General features: G+C 50.6%; 1 protein-coding gene across 1 annotated transcript; it reads left to right on the forward strand.

The window, feature by feature from the left end:
• The first annotated feature begins 8,363 nt into the window (after positions 1-8,363).
• Positions 8,364-19,164, forward strand: hapln4 (hyaluronan and proteoglycan link protein 4). The gene is made up of 5 exons (XM_078423910.1): positions 8,364-8,766; positions 13,197-13,290; positions 15,876-16,238; positions 16,721-17,020; positions 18,875-19,164. The coding sequence occupies exons 1-5, from the start codon at positions 8,764-8,766 to the stop codon at positions 19,162-19,164; spliced, it is 1,050 nt and encodes a 349-aa protein (XP_078280036.1). The 5' UTR covers positions 8,364-8,763.
• Positions 19,165-19,419: the final 255 nt, after the last annotated feature.

The following is a 19,419-nucleotide window of genomic DNA, read 5'->3' on the forward strand; positions in this document are numbered from 1 at the left end:
TGTTGTACTTAAATGCGCGTAGTATAAAAAATAAAGTGGATGAGCTTGAGGCTCAGTTAGTCATGGGCAAGTATGATGTTGTAGGGATCACTGAGACATGGCTACAAGAGGACCAGGGCTGGGAACTGAATATTCAGGGGTACACAACGTATAGAAAAGACAGACAGGTGGGCAGAGGGGGTGGGGTTGCTCTGATGGTAAGGAATGATATTCATTCCCTTGCAAGGGGTGACATAGAATCAGGAGATGTTGAATCAGTATGGATAGAAATGAGAAATTGTAAGGGTAAAAAGACCCTAATGGGAGTTATCTATAGGCCCCCAAACAGTAGCCTCGACATAGGGTGCAAGTTGAATCAGGAGATAAAATTGGCGTGTCAAAAATGTAATGCTACGGTGGTTATGGGAGATTTCAACATGCAGGTAGACTGGGAAAATCAGGTTGGAAATGGACCCCAGGAAAGAGAGTTTGTAGAGTGCCTTTGAGATGGATTCTTAGAACAGCTTGTACTGGAGCCTACCAGGGAGAAGGCAATTCTGGATTTAGTGTTGTGTAATGATCCTGATCTGATAAGGGGACTAGAGGTAAAAGAGCCATTAGGAGGCAGTGATCACAACATGATAAGTTTTACTCTGCAAATGGAAAGGCAGAAGGGAAAATCGGAAGTGTCGGTATTACAGTATAGCAAAGGGGATTACAGAGGCATGAGGCAGGAGCTGGCCAAAATTGATTGGAAGGAGGCCCTAGCAGGGAAGACGGTAGAACAGCAATGGCAGGTATTCCTGGGAATAATGCAGAGGTTGCAGGATCAATTTATTCCAAAGAGGTGGAAAGACTCTAAGGGGAGTAAGAGACACCTGTGGCTGACAAGGGAAGTCAGGGACAGCATAAAAATTAAGGAGAGGAAGTATAACATAGCAAAGAAGAGTGGGAAGACAGAGGATTGGGACTCTTTTAAAGAGCAACAAAAGTTAACTAAAAAGGCAATACGGGGAGAAAAGATGAGGTACGAGGGTAAACTAGCCAATAATATAAAGGAGGATAGCAAAAGTTTTTTTAGGTACGTGAAGAGGAAAAAAATAGTCAAGGCAAATGTGGGTCCCTTGAAGACAGAAGCAGGGGAATTTATTATGGGGAACAAAGAAATGGCAGACGAGTTAAACCGTTACTTTGGATCTGTCTTCACTGAGGAAGACACACAATCTCCCAAATGTTCTAGGGGCCGGAGAACCTAGGGTGATGGAGGAACTGAAGGAAATCCACATTAGGCAGGAAATTGTTTTGGGTAGACTGATGGGACTGAAGGCTGATAAATCCCCAGGGCCTGATGGTCTGCATCCCAGAGTACTTCAGGAGGTGGCTCTAGAAATAGTGGAAGCATTGGAGATCATTTTTCAATGTTCTATAGATTCAGGATCAGTTCCTGTGGATTGGAGGATAGCAAATGTTATCCCACTTTTTAAGAAAGGAGGGAGAGAGAAAACGGGTAATTATAGACCAGTTAGTCTGACATCAGTGGTGGGGAAGATGCTGGAGTCAATTATAAAAGACGAAATTGCTGAGCATTTGGATAGCAGTAACAGGATCATTCCGAGTCAGCATGGATTTACGAAGGGGAAATCATGCTTGACAAATCTACTGGAATTTTTTGAGGATGTAACTAGGAAAATTGACAAGGGAGAGTCAGTGGATGTGGTGTACCTCGACTTTCAGAAAGCCTTCGACAAGGTCCCACATAGGAGATTAGTGGGCAAAATTAGGGCACATGGTATTGGGGGTAGGGTACTGACATGGATAGAAAATTGGTTGACAGACAGAAAGCAAAGAGTGGGGATAAATGGGTCCCTTTCGGAATGGCAGGCAGTGACCAGTGGGGTACCGCAAGGTTCGGTGCTGGGACCCCAGCTATTTACGATATACATTAATGACTTAGACGAAGGGATTAAAAGTACCATTAGCAAATTTGCAGATGATACTAAGTTGGGGGGTAGTGTGAATTGTGAGGAAGATGCAATAAGGCTGCAGGGTGACTTGGACAGGTTGTGTGAGTGGGCGGATACATGGCAGATGCAGTTTAATGTAGATAAGTGTGAGGTTATTCACTTTGGAAGTAAGAATAGAAAGGCAGATTATTATCTGAATGGTGTCAAGTTAGGAGGAGGGGGAGTTCAACGAGATCTGGGTGTCCTAGTGCATCAGTCAATGAAAGGAAGCATGCAGGTACAGCAGGCAGTGAAGAAAGCCAATGGAATGTTGGCCTTCGTAACAAGAGGAGTTGAGTATAGGAGCAAAGAGGTCCTTCTACAGTTGTACCGGGCCCTGGTGAGACCGCACCTGGAGTACTGTGTGCAGTTTTGGTCTCCAAATTTGAGGAAGGATATTCTTGCTATGGAGGGCGTGCAGCGTAGGTTCACTAGGTTAATTCCCGGAATGGCGGGGCTGTCGTATGTTGAAAGGCTGGAGCGATTGGGCTTGTATACACTGGAATTTAGAAGGATGAGGGGGGATCTTATTGAAACATATAAGATAATTAGGGGATTGGACACATTAGAGGCAGATAACATGTTCCCAATGTTGGGGGAGTCCAGAACAAGGGGCCACAGTTTAAGAATAAGGGGTAGGCCATTTAGAACGGAGATGAGGAAGAACTTTTTCAGTCAGAGGGTGGTGAAGGTGTGGAATTCTCTGCCTCAGAAGGCAGTGGAGGCCAGTTCGTTGGATGCTTTCAAGAGAGAGCTGGATAGAGCTCTTAAGGATAGCGGAGTGAGGGGGTATGGGGAGAAGGCAGGAACGGGCTACTGATTGAGAGTGATCAGCCATGATCGCATTGAATGGCGGTGCTGGCTCGAAGGGCTGAATGGCCTACTCCTGCACCTATTGTCTATTGTCTATTGTCACTGCCAGGGGGTGGTGGTGGAAGCAGAAATCATAGTGGTATATAAAGTGCTTTTAGAATCGAAATCAGGGATATGGATAACATACAGGCAGAGATTAGTATAACTGAGCATCATGTTTGGCATGGACATTGTGGGTTGAAGGGCCTGTTCCTGTGCTGTACTGTTCTATGTTTTGGAGCTCAATGGATAACGTACAATTAAGTACAACTTTTTTAAACATGTTCTAGAGTCTGAATAAAGAGAGGGATGCAAATATTTTGTTGTCAGAATCAACAGAAATCAGTTGATCATAAACTGAAAGAGCATAATTTTATGTTAAAATGTATGAGGGTTTTTAACCTTACACTCTAGATGTTATAATATAAAACTGGAGTAACCAGGTAGAAACTCCCAAGGACCTGCCGGTTTCTGACCTGATTCAAAGCATGAAGCTGCGTGCTGCTCCGGTCCATGTTTTTTGTTCTGCCCAGTGCAGGGAGATCAAGGAATTCAGAGATATCCTGAGCGGCAGGGAAGAGAATGTTCCTTCAAGTAGCAGACCAGAGGTCAAAGGAAAATTGTTCACACAGCATGTTGGAGAGGCTGTTTTTGTTTGTGCATGTTTGCATGCATGCAAACACAGCATGTTTGTGAGCCCGAGAGAGGTATGGAAACATGGGGGCGGAGCACCGGCACTGCAAGAGGAACCCTCTCACCGTAGAATGGAGCTCCCTCGCTGCTATGTAGAGTTCCCTCGCAGCGAGGAGAGGTCCCTCACTGTACAGTGGAGCTCCCTCACCGCAAGGGGAGATCCCTCACTGTAGTGGAGCTCCTTCACTGTGCCTGAGCTCCTTCACTGTAGAGTGAGCTCCCTCACACTGTGCCAGAGCTCCCTCACACTGTGCCTCACACTTCCTCACACTGTGCCAGAGCTCCCTCGCTGTAGTGAGCTCCCTCGCCGCAAGGGGAGCTCCCTCACTATAGAGTGAGCTCCCTCACACTGTGCCAGAGCTTCCTCACTGTAGAGTGGAGCTCCCTCAACACAAGGGGAGAACCCTCACTGTAGAGTGGAGCTCCCTCACTGTGCCAGAACTCCTTCACTGTGGAGTGAGCTCCCTCACACTGTGCCTCACACTTCCTCACTGCAGAGTGGAGCTCCCTCAACACAAGGGGAGAACCCTCACTGTAGAATGGAGCTCCCTCACTGTGCCAGAGCTCCCTCACTGTAGTGAGTTTCCTCACACTGTGCCAGAGCTCCCTCACTGTAGAGTGAGCTCCCTCACTGTGCCAAAGCTCCCTCACTGTAGAATGGAGCTCCCTCACACTGTGCCAGAGTTCCCTCACTGTAGAATGGTGCTCCCTCACTGTAGAGTGAGCTCCCTCACAGCGAGGAGAGACCCCTCACACTGTGGCGGAGCTCCCTCACTGCGGAGTGGAGTTCCCTCACTGCGGAGTGGAGCTCCCTCAATGCAGGTGGAGGTCCCTCGCTGTAAGGAAGCTCCCTCCAGTGCTGTCTGTGTGGAGTTTGCACGTTCTCCCTATGACCACGTGGGTTTCCCCGGGTGCACCAATTTCCTCTCACATCCCAAGGACCTGCGAATTGCAGGTTAATAGGCCTCTATAATTTGGCCGGACCTTCTTCAGGCTGTTTGTGGTGATGGGGGGAGCTGGAAGTGAGGAGGGGCAGCGCAGAGCCTGGAAAATGATAGGTGAATATAGATGAGGGGGGGGGGGGGGTGGTTGATAAGTAGACGAATAAACAGTCAGAGATGGATAGAAGAGTTGTGATTGTGAAGGTGGAAGGGGGGAGGGGAGAATTAGGCGGTGTAGGTCGGGCGCAGAGAAGAGAGGGATGTGGAAATGGGGGATGAAGGGGGTTGATAATTTACCCAAAATTTGAGAATTTAATGTACATACCACTAGGTTGTAAGATAACCAAGTGGAACATGAGGTGCTTTTCCTCCGGTTTGTGTGGCCTCACTCTGGCAAGAAGGGGGCCGCCCTGGCCCACGTCTCTTTTTTCCTGACCGGGTCCTCCGTTTCACTCGTCATCCAGGTTTCTTTCCGAATCAACTACTTCGTCCTTCACTCTAAGAGGTGCGGGGCAAATGTCAGAGAAATGTAATACAAATCAGGTTACATAGTACTGGGAGAACATCAATTCCTCAAATATTAACTGCGATCGCCCAAGGATCCGCGGGGATTGAACTTTTGAGATACTTCGAGGAGAGATTTTTGAGTTTAGAGATACAGCGTGGAAACAGGCCATTCAGCCCACGGAGTTCACGCTGACCATTGTTCACCTGTCCACGCTGGATCTACGTTATGTCACTTTCTCATCTATTTCCTGCTCAGTCGGGGCAATTTATAGAGGCTATAACAAGCCCACACGTCTTTGGGATGTGGGAGGAAACCGGAGCACTTGGAGTAAACCCATGCGGTCACAGAGAGAACGTGCAAACTCCACAAGGACAGCACCCGAGGTCAGGACCAAACCCGGGTCTCTGGCGCTGCGAGGCAGCGGCACTACCAGCTGCGCCACCGTTTTGTGTGTCGATAGAGCAAGGAGGGTGGGACGGTTACTGGACCTTCTCTTGGGAATGCAGCTGGTCAGGTGGTTGTTTGCACTGCGATGGGAATTCACTTCCCATCTAAAACAATGACAGAACTTTGCAATGTTAGCTGCTGAGAACCTCACAACGTCCTGACATTGGGTTAGGGTTAGAATCAGTCTGAAGAATGGACTCGTGCAGAAAGATCGCCTAGCAATGTTTTCCAGAGATGCTGCCTGACCCCGCTGAGTTACTCCAGCACGCCTGCTCTGTGAGGTGCCGTTACGCAGCTCCACCAGCGGATGGTGGTAGAGAGCCACACGAGCCTTATCCTCAGCCAAACAGGGGAACTGGACTGGGGAAGTTTGTCTAAGGCTACAGCAGTTATAGTTGGGAAGGAAAGTTAAGCGGAGCGTTGGGGGTGGAATTCAATCCCAACAGTGCAAGGTGATGCATTTTGCGATGTCGGGTAGGTGTAGAAATATGAAGTCAATGGTAAAACGTTTAAGAATGTCAATGGACAGAAGGATCTTGGGGTCCAAGTCCAGCGGTCCCTGAAAGTAGCCATGGTGGTGAGGAAGGTTTTAGCCATGCTTGCCTTCATAGGATGGGGCAGCGAGTATAAGAGTTGGGACGTTGTGTTGTAAAACACTTTGAGTTAGGGTTGGAGTATTGTGTGAAGGTTTTAGTAGCCACTCTGGGAAGGATGTGGTTGTGCTGGAGAGTCCAGAGGAGGTTCGCCAGAATGTTGTCTGGATTGGCGGCCTTCAGTTATGGGATGAGATTAGACAGGCTAGGCCTGGGGCAGGGATGCTGATGGGTGTCCCAATGGAAGTACATAACATTATAATCTTTAATGCATGGCTATGGCGTAAAAATCAAGAGGCCATAGGTTCACGGCGAGGAGAAGGAGTTTTGAAGGGAATCTGAGGGGGAAATGGCTGACATCTGGACCAGGCTGCCAGATGAGGTGGTGTGGTCAGATATAATCACGGTGTTTGAGGCATTTAGTTTAGCTTAGTTTAAAGATATAGCGTGGGACCCTTTGGGCTACCGAGTCCGTGCCGAACAGCGATTCCCGTACACTAGCACTACCACACACGAGGGACCTTTTACAGTTTTTACCAAAGCCAAATTAACCTACAAACCTCTCGTGTGGAAGGAACCCAGAGCACTCGGGGAAAACCCAAGTGGTCACGGGGAGAATGTACAAACTCCGTACAGGCTGAAGTCAGGATCGAACCCATCTCTGGCACTGTAAGGCAGCAACTCTCCCGCTGCACCACCATGCCGCCCTCATTTAGACAGATGCTTAAATAAGAAGGACAGTGTCCTAATGTAGACACGTGGGATTCGTGCATTTGGGTAAAATAGTCAGCGTGGTGCTGGTGGGCCGAATGACTTTTTTTTGTGTGCAGCTCCACTCTTTCACTATATGAAAGGCCTGAAAGGCACCACTTTAGAACACCGCTTGGGGCGGCTTACAGCGCCACAGACCCGGGTTCGATCCTGCCCATGGGCGCTGTTTGTACAGAGTTTGTACTCCCTGTGACCGCGTCGGTTTTCTCCGGATGCTCCGGTTTCCTCTCACACTGCAACTACGTACGTTAATTGGCCTCTGTAAATTGTACCTAGTGTCCTAGTGACTAGGGATCCCCTCACTACACGAGCACTATCCTACACACTAGGGACAATGTACTTAAAAAAAACCCCAAAGCCAATTAACCGACAAACCTGTAAGTCTTTGGACTGTGGGGAAAGCGGAGCGGAACGCGGGAAGCGTAGGGAAAGCCGTACAAACAGCACCCGTTGTCAGGATGCCCGAGTCTCTAGCACAGTATGACAATAACTCTATCGCTGCGCCAGTGCGCCGCCCAGGTCACATCTGGTGACTGTCGGGTATGCTATCTGCGATGTTATCTGGAGATGCAGGGAACTGCAGGTGCTGGTTTAGAAAGAAAGATACAAAGCACTGGAGTAACACGCCTTTTGTAGAATCCCGTTCGGTAGCCTGGAAGGAACTGTTGTCCCATGGGTAAGGAGTTTAAAAGCACAGAGTGCTTCAGGCGTGTGCTCGCCACACCGGTACAACCATGACCTAACCTCCCGGCGTCTCAACCCCTGTCCCAGTGGCATCGCCCCTCGTCCCTCGACCCTCGCTCCTCGCCCCACGCTCCTCGCCCCTCGACCCTCGCCCCTCGCCCCACACCTCTCGCCCCTCGTATGTTGAAAGACTGGAGCGACTAGGCTTGTATACGCTGGAATTTAGAAGGATGAGAGGAGATCTTATCAAAACGTATAAGATTATTAAGGGGTTGGACACGTTAGAGGCAGGAAACATGTTCCCAATGTTGGGGGAGTACAGAACAAGGGGTCACAGTTTAAGAATAAGGGGTAGGCCATTTAGAACTGAGATGAGGAAAACTTTTTCAGTCAGAGAGTTGTGAATCTGTGGAATTCTCTGCCTCAGAAGGCAGTGGAGGCAAATTCTCTGAATGCATTCAAGAGAGAGCTGGATAGAGCTCTTAAGGATAGCGGAGTCAGGGGGTATGGGGAGAAAGCAGGAACGGGGTACTGATTGAGAATGATCAGCCATGATCACGTTGAATGGCGGTGCTGGCTCGAAGGGCCGAATGGCCTACTCCTGCACCTATTGTCTATTGCCCCTCGCTCCTCGCCCCTCGCCCTGGCCCACCGCTTCCTGACACTGATACTGTACACGAGCTTCTAGACTCCGCTGCCCGCACTCTGTCCACTTCCATAACATCAGGTCGGGACACGTGTAGGAGATGCTGCCTGGCTCGCTGTGTTACTCCAGTACTTTGTATCTTTCTTTCTAAACCAGCACCTGCAGTTCCCTGCATCTCCAGATAACATCGCAGATAGTATACCTGACAGTCACCAAGTCCTCAGGACGTCACCTCCGTCTCCCTCCAACAGCCGAGAGTGTCTCCGGTTTACGGGGTCTCTGTCACCGGGAGGAGCACCGCCCGTCCCCCGTCCCCCCCTCCTGCACCGCACCACCGCACCGCTCCCTCGCACACTCCCCCCCCCCTCCTGCACCGCACCACCGCACCCCTCCCGCACACAGTCCGCAGCCGCTAACACCGAGCACAGCTCCGGCCGGCGCTCGCTACCGCAGTGTTTCCGCGTGTGACCGGGAGCGAGGCAGGACCGAGACCGGGAGAGGACCGGGGTCAAGAGCGAAGGGGAAACAGAAGCGGACTCGGACCGGGACCGGGAGCGGGAGCGGAGAGGGACAGCAGGACCGGGAGCGACCCGGGAGCGGTTGCCTCAGCCCCGCTTCCTCTCAGGGAGCGACCGCCGGCGAGAAGATGGTGAGTCCCGGTCCGCTGCCGCAGCGATGCGGGAAGGGGGAGTGGGGAGCCGTCGGATACGGCCCGGGGCCGGCAGCTTCAGTCCATGCGGATAGTGAATGGGAACAGTGCATGGGGTAACCGCGGCTACAGTGTATCGGGCAACTGTGGGCAACAGTATATGGGGCAACTGTGGGCAACAGTATATGGGGTAACTGTGGGCAACATTATATGGGGTAACTGTGGGCAACAGTATATGGGGTAACTGTGGGCAACATTATATGGGGCAACTGTGGGCAACAGTATATGGGGTAACTGTGGGCAACAGTATATGGGGCAACTGTGGGCAACAGTATATGGGGTAACTGTGGGCAACAGTATATGGGGTAACTGTGGGCTACAGTGCATGGGGTAACCGGGGTAACAGTGCACGGGGTAACCGGGGCAACAGTGCACGGGGTAACCGGGGTAACAGTATATGGGGTAACTGTGGGCAACAGTATATGGGGTAACCGGGGTAACAATGCACGGGGAACTGTGGGTAACAGTATATGGGGTAACCGGGATAACAGTACATGGAGTAACCGGGGTAACCGTGCATGGGGTAACCGCGGCTTCAGTGCATGGGGTAACTATGGGCAACAGTATCTGGGGTAACTGTTGGCAACAGTATCTGGGGTAACAGTATATGGGATAACCGGGGTAACGGTATATGGGGTAAATGTGGGTAACAGTATATAGAATAACTGTAGGCCACAGTATATGGGGTAACCGGGATAACAGTATATGGGTTAACTGTGAGCAACAGTTTATGGGGTAATTGGGGGTAACAGTACATGGAACTGGGGCAACAGTACATGAGATATTTGGGGTAAGAGTGTATGGGGTAAGTGGGGTAACTGGGGTAACAGTGAATGGGGTAATTGGGGCTAACAGAAATGGGGAACTGTGGATTACTTGTACTCTCAGTCCGAAGAAAGGTCTCCACCCGAAACGTCGCGTACTTCTTTTCTCCAGAGATGCTGCCCGACCCGCTGAGTTACTCCAGCATTTTGTGTCTGTCTTGGGGATAACAGAACATGGTGAACTGGGGACACCAGTAAATCGGGAACTGGGGAAGGGCGAGTAAATGGGGAGGGGATCAGTAAATGGGGAACTAAGGGGCAATAGTAAATGAGAACTTGGGGGGAGGGGTGGGCAACAGTACATGGGGAATGGTGGGAGCGCCGTACTATGGGAGGGATGGTACCGCGGGAGTGTAGCGAGGTGGGAGGGGCAGTTTTGGTCTCCAAATTTGAGGAAGGATATTCTTGCTATTGAGGGCGTGCAGCGTAGGTTCACTAGGTTAATTCCCGGAATGGCAGGACTGTCGTATGTTGAAAGGCTGGAGCAATTAGGCTTGTATACACTGGAATTTAGAAGGATGAGGGGGGATCTTATTGAAACATATAATATAATTAGGGGATTGGACACATTAGAGGCAGGAAACATGTTCCCAATGTTGGGGGAGTCCAGAACAAGGGGCCACAGTTTAAGAATAAGGGGTGGGCCATTTAGAACGGAGATGAGGAAGAACTTTTTCAGTCAGAGAGTGGTGAAGGTATGGAATTCTCTGCCTCAGAAGGCATTGGAGGCCAGTTCGTTGGATGCTTTCAAGAGAGAGCTGGATAGAGCTCTTAAGGATAGCGGAGTGAGGGGGTATGGGGAGAAGGCAGGAACGGGGTGCTGATTGAGAGTGATCAGCCATGATCGCATTGAATGGCGGTGCTGGCTCGAAGGGCTGAATGGCCTACTCCTGCACCTATTGTCTATTGTCTATTGTCTATAAAGAGGGAGCGCCGCACTGTGGGGGTGGGATACTGAGGGAGCGCCGCACTGCGGGAGTGGGATACTGAGGGAGCGCCGCACTGTGGGAGTGGGGTACTGAGGGAGCGCCGAATTGCAGCTAAAGGACAGGCCGCCCTATGAAGTATCTGCGTGTGTAGGTGGTCCCCGCAGAACGGTAGGAGTGAATGGGACCGCCGCTGACTCAGGCCGATGTGCCAGCTCACACACACTGATTGCTGGGGATGGAGACTGCGGCGGATGCTGGCGGACTGCGCTACCCGCCAGCGGTGACTGACTGAGCCGCGGCTGGCGCGCTGCCAGCTGTGTGCGGTGGCGCAGTGCCGGTCCTCTCTGCCAGGCTGCCCCCTTCCCTGGGCAGGAGATCACCCCACCTCCCCCTCTCCATCAACGCCTCTGTACATTGTGTGCAGGAACCTCGCAGCTTGTGTAACCGGAGCAAACTCCACAACAGAAATACAGCAGAAACAGCTGCGCTGACGCTGGCATCTGCACCAAAACCGCTGGCCGACTCAGCATTGCGACTAACCGCGGGAGCACTGCGGGTCTCGGCGGCTTCAGCATCAACTGAGGACAGTTTCTCAGCTCCCTGAAGCCGAGAGAGGGGTTGGTAGAGCAGTAAGGACCCCGAGGATAATGCACAGAGCCCAACAGACAGAGGAAGTAATGAAGAAACTCAGTGTTGGTGAGGCCACTCTGTTCAGTTTCGATCACCCTGCCATAGGAAAAATGAAGAGGACGCAGAGAAGATTTGCGAGGATGGTGACAGGACTCAAGGGCCCGGGCTAGATGGAGATGTTGAGCAGGGTAGGGATTTATTCTTTGGAGAGGAGGGGGGTGAGGTGTGGTCTTACAGAGTTCCATATAAGGGTCTGTGGGCGCTACTTTTCACGTTGTATATTAATGATTTGGATGAGGGAATTGAAGGCTTTGTGGCCAGGTTTGCAGATGATACGAAGATAGGTGGAGGGGCAAGATGTGTAGAGAAAGCAGGGACTCTGCAGAAGGGCTTGAACAGGTTGGGAGAGTGGGCAGAGAAGTGCAAATGGAATACAGTGTACCAAAGTATGGAGTCATGCATTTTGGTAGAAGGAATAAAGGCGTAGACTGATTTTTGGGGAGAGAATTCAGAAATCTGAGTTAAGTGGCATTGGAAGTGCTGGTGCAGGATTCCCAAAAAGTTAATTTGCAAGTCGAATCAGTAGTAAGGAAGGCAAACGCAATCTAGCATTTATTTCGGGAGGTATTATTTCGAGAGGTATATTGCAGTGACTAGTGGGATGCCGCAAGGCAGTATTGAGTGCAGTTTTGGTCTCCTAATTTGAGGAAGGACATTATTGCTATTGAGGGAGTGCTGCGTAGGTTCACCAGGTTAATTCCCAGGGATGGCGGGACTGACGTATGACGAAAGAATGAGTCGATTGGGCTTCTATTCACTGGAATTTAGAAGGATGAGAAGGGATCATATAGAAACAAATAAAATTCTTAAAGGATTGAACAGGTTAGATGCAGGAAACGTGTTCCCGATGTTGGGGGAGTCCAGAACCAGGGGTCACTGTTTAAAAATAAGGGGAGGCCATTTAGGACTGAGAGGAGAAAAACGTTTTCACCAACAGAGTTGTGAATCTGTGGAATTATCTGCCACAGTAGGTAGTGGAGGCCAATTCACTGGATGTTTTCAAGAGAGAGTTAGAATTAGCTCTTAGCGCTAAACGAATCGGTGGATATGGGGAAAAAGCAGGAACGGGGTACCGATTTTGGATGATTAGCCATGACCATATTGGTAGACACAAAACGCTGGAGTAACTCAGCGGGTCAGGCAGCATCTCGGGAGAGAAGGAATGGATGACATTTCGGGTCGAGACCCTTCTTCAGACTGAGAAGTGTCTCGACCCGAAACGTCACCCATTCCTTCTCTCTTGAGATGCTGCCTGACCCGCTGAGTTACTCCAGCATTTTGTGTCTACCTTCGATTTAAACCAGCATCTGCAGTTTTTTTCATAAGATCATATTGAATGGCGGTGCTGGCTCGAAGGGCCGAATGACCTACTCCTGCACATATTCTCTAACTTTCTATGTTTCTAGGACTAGAATACAAAAACAGGGATGTAAGGAAGCCTGACATACAATTGCTTTCACATAAAGGGCGGTGGGATATGGAACGAGCTGCCAGAGGCGGTATGTGTGGGAAGGAACAGCAGATGCTGGTTTACACTGCCGATACAAAATGCTGGAGGAACAGCAGAACAAGCAGCATCTCTGGGTGACGCTTGGGGTCAAGACCCTTCTTCAGATGTGTCCAGAGATACAGCTGTTCTGCTGAGTTACTTCAGCATTTTGTGTTCATCTTCTGCCAGAGGAAGTAGTTGAGGCAGGTACTATAACAGCATTTAAAAGACACTTGGATAAATACATGGGTAGGAAAGGTTTAGAGGGATGTAAGCAGGTGGGACTAGTGTAGATGGGGCATCTTGGCCGCCGTGTGTGTTGTGCTGATCACAGTGAGCAGGTGGGGGCATGCCCACCTGCCGGACCACTGCCTATGGGGAGATGACCACCTGCATGACCACTAACTCTGGTTCAAATCGTGTCTCTTGCCTCTCCAGCTCTGCGGCAGAATCATTGCCGACCCCAGCTTCCTGCTCCTGGCCATTCACACTGCAACCCTGCTCGCCGGGACCAGGAGTGTCCATGTGTCAGGTGAGATGTCGATCCGTTAAGAAAGACCCCTTTGGTGAGGATCTCTCTTTTGACCGGAGGCTGATACTGCAGGACGTGAGTCTGGAAGGTCTCTAATCAGGCATTGTTCTTCATGGTTGGTCCGGGTTGGCTACTTATCTCAGGGCTGTTACTTCACACGTAGAGCAGCCCACTGCTCTGCCACAGGCTGGTGTTTCTGATACACACGAATTGATGGGCTGAATGGCCTGTGTTCGTGCAGTGTAAGGAGTTTGTACGTTCTCCCCGTGACCTGCGTGGGTTTTCTCCGAGATCTTCGGTTTCCTCCCACACTCCAAAGACGTACAGGTATGTAGGTTAATTGGCTGGGTAAATGTAAAAATTGTCCCTAGTGGGTGTAGGATAGTGTTAATGTACGGGGATCGCTGGGCGGCACGGACTTGGAGGGCCGAAAAGGCCTGTTTCCGGCTGTATATATATGATGATGATGATGATGACTATCCACCTTCTGCAATAACCTCATCTCTTTCCCATTGCCATCTCGTTCTGCCCTCTCCCACTATCCTGAGCTAAAGGCGTTTTCTTCAATGTATCTCTGAGATTCCAGGAGACACAAGGAACTGCGGATGCTGGAATCTTGATGAAAAAACAAAGTGCTGGAGAAATTCAGTAGGTCAGGCGGCATCTGTGGAGGGAAATGGACACTTCTTCAGACATTCCTGACCTGAAACGTCATCAGCCCATTTCCCTCCACAGGTGCTGCCTGTAAAGTTCCTCCACCACTTTATTTTTATTTTGCGCTGACATTCATGGATCTGATACTGCTTAGCTGCTCTGCTCAAAGCCGCATCTGCAAAACTCATTGGAGCTCAACCTTTGTGTATTTCTGAGGCTGAAATCTCAGCTGAAGAACCTGACAATGGCTTCATGTAGCTTGATCGTACCGTTGTTCATTTATGACATGCTCTTTACCCTATAACAAGATTGTTGCCGCATAATCGCTCTTGTGTCTGTATCATTATCACCTTAACCAATGAACTTGATGTAAAGCTCACAATATGCCGTGCATTGCCAATGGAAACTGTCCATGAGACCTGGTATCCTGCCAAGTTGGCAGAGATTGCTCAGATAAATGAAAATGTCAGTGATCTCCACTCTGCAGAGTACAGCAAAGCACTTTCGCCGAACTAAACAATTCATTGCAGCAAAGATCTGCATTTCTATAACGCCTTTCATGAGCCAAGGACATCCCAAAACACTATCCAGAGAGCGCAGTAGTTTGCAACGGGGTACAGCATTGTGATAAGGTGGGCTGAGAGTGACTTTACTTGGAGTTAAATATTGGTTAGAGAATAGGGAGAACATACTTTCAGAGCGGGGACCACACAAGATACGCCTCCCAGTCGATCTAGACCAGCATAAAGAGCCAATGACACCCAGTGACATAGAACGTAGAATGTAAAAAGTACAGCACGGGAACAGGCCCTTTGGCCCACATTGTCTGTGTCGAACATGATGCCAAGTGAAACTAAACTCATTTGTCTCTACATGATCCATATCCCCCGTTTCCTGCATATCCACGTGCCTCCCCAAAAGTCTCTTAAACGCAACTATCGTATCTGCCTCCACCACCGCCCCTGGCAGCGTGTTCCAGCCCCCCACTACTCTGTGTAAAAATACTTACCACGCACATCACCTATTAAACTTGGCCCTTCTCGCTTTAATGCAATAGTCGGTGACATTTCCACCGTTAGAATATGGTTCTGACTCTGTCTACTATATCTTTGCCTCTCATAATTTGATATACTTCTTTTAGGCCTTTCCTCAGCCGCTGGCGTCCAAGCGAAAACAATCCAAGTTTTGTGCAACCTCTACTTGTAGCTCACACCACCTGAACCACTCAGCATTCTGTACCCATTCCGAAACCTCAACATCGTTCCTGTAATGGGGTAATCAGAACTAGGTATGTAGGTTAATTGGCTGGGTAAAATGTAAAAATTGTCCCTAGTGGGTGTAGAATAGTGTTAATGTGCGGGGATCGCTGGGCGGCACGGACTTGGAGGGCCGAAAAGGCCTGTTTCCGGCTGTATATATATGATATGATATGATATGATGATAAACACAATACTCCACACGTGGCCTAAGCAAACACTTCTAGAGCTGCATTATGACTTCCTGACTCTTATACTCGCTACCATACTCCTTCTTTATCACTCTCTCTACGTGTGTTGCCACTTTCTGGGTGCTATGGTAATGGACTCTGAGATCCCTCTTCACATCAATGCTGGAAAGGGTCTTGCCATCAACTGTGTACCTTCCCTTTATATTTAACCTTCCAGACTGAAACACCTCACACTTGCTTGGATTAACCAACTGCACAGCTGTCACAAGCTCAATGAAATGGAATGTGTGTATTCCTGGCATTCCCCTGCGAGGGTGAATGGGTCACTGGTTTAAAGTCTCACCCTGGACCCTGGTACCCTGGGCAGTGCCCCACCCCCTCGGCACCTCAGCCGTGGTGTCGTGGGCTTAGCTGTGGTCGCTGCTCTTTGATATCTGATCTTCCTTCCTGACCCACCACTACTTCTCCTCTCTCTCTGCTGCAGATGCCGAGGAGGGATCTGTGGTGGTCCACACTGCCCCAGAGAAGATTCTCACTCACCGAGGGGCTTCGGTCATCCTGCCCTGCCGATACCACAGCGATGCCGGGAGCGAGCAGCAGCGTGGCATCCGTATCAAGTGGAGCAAGGACTCGGAGAGCCTGCAGAGCATCGACGTCCTGGTGGCCCTGGGCGAGGTCCAGAAGGTGTTCGGGGAGTTTGGGGGCAGAGTGCAACTGCGGGAAGACAGGGAGGGAGACGCATCACTGATCATGCGTGATCTCACACTGCAGGATGATGGCAGATACCGGTGTGAAGTCACGGACGGACTGCAGGATGCACAAGGAATCGTCACGCTGAGCCTTGAAGGTACACGCTCTGGCTGGGTCTTTCATTGGATTTGGTCTCCCCGCCCGGACCAGACTAGACACCCACTCCCGGCCCATGCTCCACGTTCTACCCATACACCTGGGACCTCTGCTTCCGTGGGTTCCACCCTTTTTTCCCCTTTAACAGGGAGCTTTTATTGAAGTTATCACAGACATAGAAAAGACCAAGACTGCCATTGGTAGTTTGCAAATAACAATCAAACAGTTATCAAATTACAGTGTTGTCAACCTTATCCACAATGTTATCACCCCCCCCCCCCACCCTCCCCCCGTCACGGAAGGCTACCATAGTCCCTGTGGACACTCCCTCTTGTGTGTGTGCCATGAAGCAGGACCACACGCGTGGCGTTCCCATGTCCCTGTTGCCTTTGCCCATCTTGTGGTGGGGCCTGTGGGTTTTGGGAGGCGGTGCTGCAGATTCCCCAGGGCTAACGCTGCCTCTGGTTCCATTGTAACACCAAGGTGTGGTCTTCCCCTACCACCCGCGCCAGGGGCAACAGACGCTGAGGTTTGCCGATGCCAAGGCAGCGTGTGCGGGGCAGGACGCGACGCTGGCCTCATACCAGCAGCTGCAGCGGGCGTGGGAGCAGGGCTTGCACTGGTGTACGGTGGCCTGGCTGAGCGACGGCTCGGTTCACATCCCCGCCCCCACGCCACAGCACAAGTGCGGCACGTCCGAGCACACCGGCATCAGGAACTACGGCTACCAACACAAAGACGACCAGCGATATGACGCATTCTGCTTCACCTCGACTCTGAAAGGTGAGCGAACCTTACCCTGTGACAAACCGGAGGGGGGGGGGGGGATAAGGCCGTGGGAAACGCTTGGTAAAGTCCTTTAGTTTTTAGGGATACAGCCCACCGACCTGCGATCCCCGCACATTAACCCTATCCTACATACACTAGGGACAATTTACACTTAAAGCATAACCAATAAACCTGTACGTCCGGAGTGTGGGAGGAAACCGAATATCTCGGAGAAAAATTCGGAGATCTCAGAGAACGTACAAACTCCGTACAGACAATCACCCGTACTCGGGATCGAACCCGCGTCTGTGGCGCTGTAGAGGCCGCAACTCCTTGTCGGAATGTTTGTCCTGAGATTAGATGAACATAGTTGGCAGAACGGTCCATGAGAGATAAGATGAGGGGTCAGCTCAACCTGGGCTGCGAATCACATTCTCGTCTCTATCATATCATATCATATCATATCATATATATACAGACGGAAACAGGCTTTTTCGGCCCTCCAAGTCCGTGCCGCCCAGCGATCCCCGTACATTAACACTATCCTACACCCACTAGGGACAATTTTTACATTTACCCAGCCAATTACCTACATACCTGTACGTCTTTGGAGTGTGGGAGGAAACCGAAGATCTCGGAGAAAACCCACGCAGGTCACGGGGAGAACGTACAAACTCCTTACAGTGCAGCACCCGTAGTCAGGATCGAACCTGAGTCTCCGGCGCTGCATTCGCTGTAAAGCAGCAACTCTACCGCTGCGCTACCGTGCCGCCTCAGCTATAAAGGACAGAGGATGTACACACATAGTACAGTACAGCACAGAAACAGGCCCTTCGGCCACAATGTTTGTGCCGAACATGATGTAAACCAAGCTCCTCACATAATTCATATCCCTCCTCATTTCCTGCATGTTCATGTGTCTATCTAAAAGCCACTAAAATGCCACCACCTCCATCCCTGGAAGAACGTTCCACAACATTCTCTGTGTAAAAAAAACTTGACCCGCACATCTTCACACTTTGCCTTTCTCACTCTGTCGTGTTTGTCATTTTCACCTTGGGGGAAAAAGTTCTGACTGTCTACCTTATGTGTTTCACATCAGTTTATAATACTTCTATCAAACCTCTCCTCAGCTTCTGGCACTGCAGAGGAAACTATTCAAGTTTGTCTAATCTCTCTTTATAGCTAATATCCTCTAATCTAGGCAGCATCCTGGTGAATCTCTTCTGCACTCTCCCCAAAGCCTTCACGTCCTTCTGCAATGGGGCAACCAGAACTGCACACAATGCTCCAAAATGCAGTCCAATCAATCGAAGCTATTGCTTTAAGGCATCAAGACCATCTCTTATCTGCTTCCACGTGATCCATAACCCTTCATTCCCTGCACGCCCATCCGAATATCCAAAAGTCTCTGAGATGCCACTATAGAATCTGCCTGCACCACCACCCCTGACAGCGCTTTCCACGCCCCACCACTCTGGGTAAAACAAAACTTCCCTTGCTCATCTCCTTTGAACTATCCCCCCCGCCCTCACCTTAAAGTTCTCATCTCTAGTACATGATTTTTCCACCATGTGAAAAGGGTTCTGACTGTCTACCCTATCCGTGTCTCCCTTAATTGTAGATAGACACAAAATGCTGGAGTCACTCAACGGCACGGGCAGCGTCTCTGGATAGAAGGAATGGGTGACGTTTAGTGTCGAGACCCTTCTTCAGACTGAGTCAGGGGAGAGGGAGATACAGCGATAATTGCATTTGCTTTTAGATAAATGTTCCGTGATTGACCCTGTGCGGGGGGGGGGGGCATTCAGCGCGGGGATTGCTCCCTTCTCCTCTCTACATTGTATGACTCTGTCCTTTCTCCCCCAGGGAAAGTTTACTTCCTGAAGACATTGCGGAAGCTGAGCTACGGCGATGCAGTGAGGGCGTGCGAGAGGCAGGCTTCCAGCATCGCCAAGGTCGGACAGCTGTACGCGGCCTGGAGGCTGCAGAGACTAGACCAGTGCCGGCCCGGCTGGCTGGCAGACGGCAGCGTCCGCTACCCCATCGTCAGACCCAGGGCCAGATGCGGGGGCAGTGAGCCCGGGGTTCGCAGCTTCGGCTTCCCCGACAGGAAGCTCCGCCTGTACGGAGTCTACTGCTTCAGGAAGAGGGAATGAGGGAGGGGAGAGGGAGGGGAAGGAGAGAGAGATGGAGAGACACAGAGAGAGAGATGCGGAGGGGGAGAGAGGGGGAGGAGAGAAATGGAGGGGGGATGTTGGGGGAGCGAGAGGGAGAAAGCTGAGAGGGAGAAGGAGAGAGGGATGGGGAGGAGGAAACAGGGGAGGGGGGAAGGTGACGTGGAGGTGAGGGAAGTGAAGGAGAGATGGAGCGGGAGACAGGGAGATGGGATGGGGAGAGACGCGGGGACGAGG

This window comes from Rhinoraja longicauda, chromosome 28 (assembly GCF_053455715.1).
Source record: "Rhinoraja longicauda isolate Sanriku21f chromosome 28, sRhiLon1.1, whole genome shotgun sequence".
NCBI classification, from domain to species: Eukaryota; Metazoa; Chordata; class Chondrichthyes; order Rajiformes; family Arhynchobatidae; genus Rhinoraja; species Rhinoraja longicauda.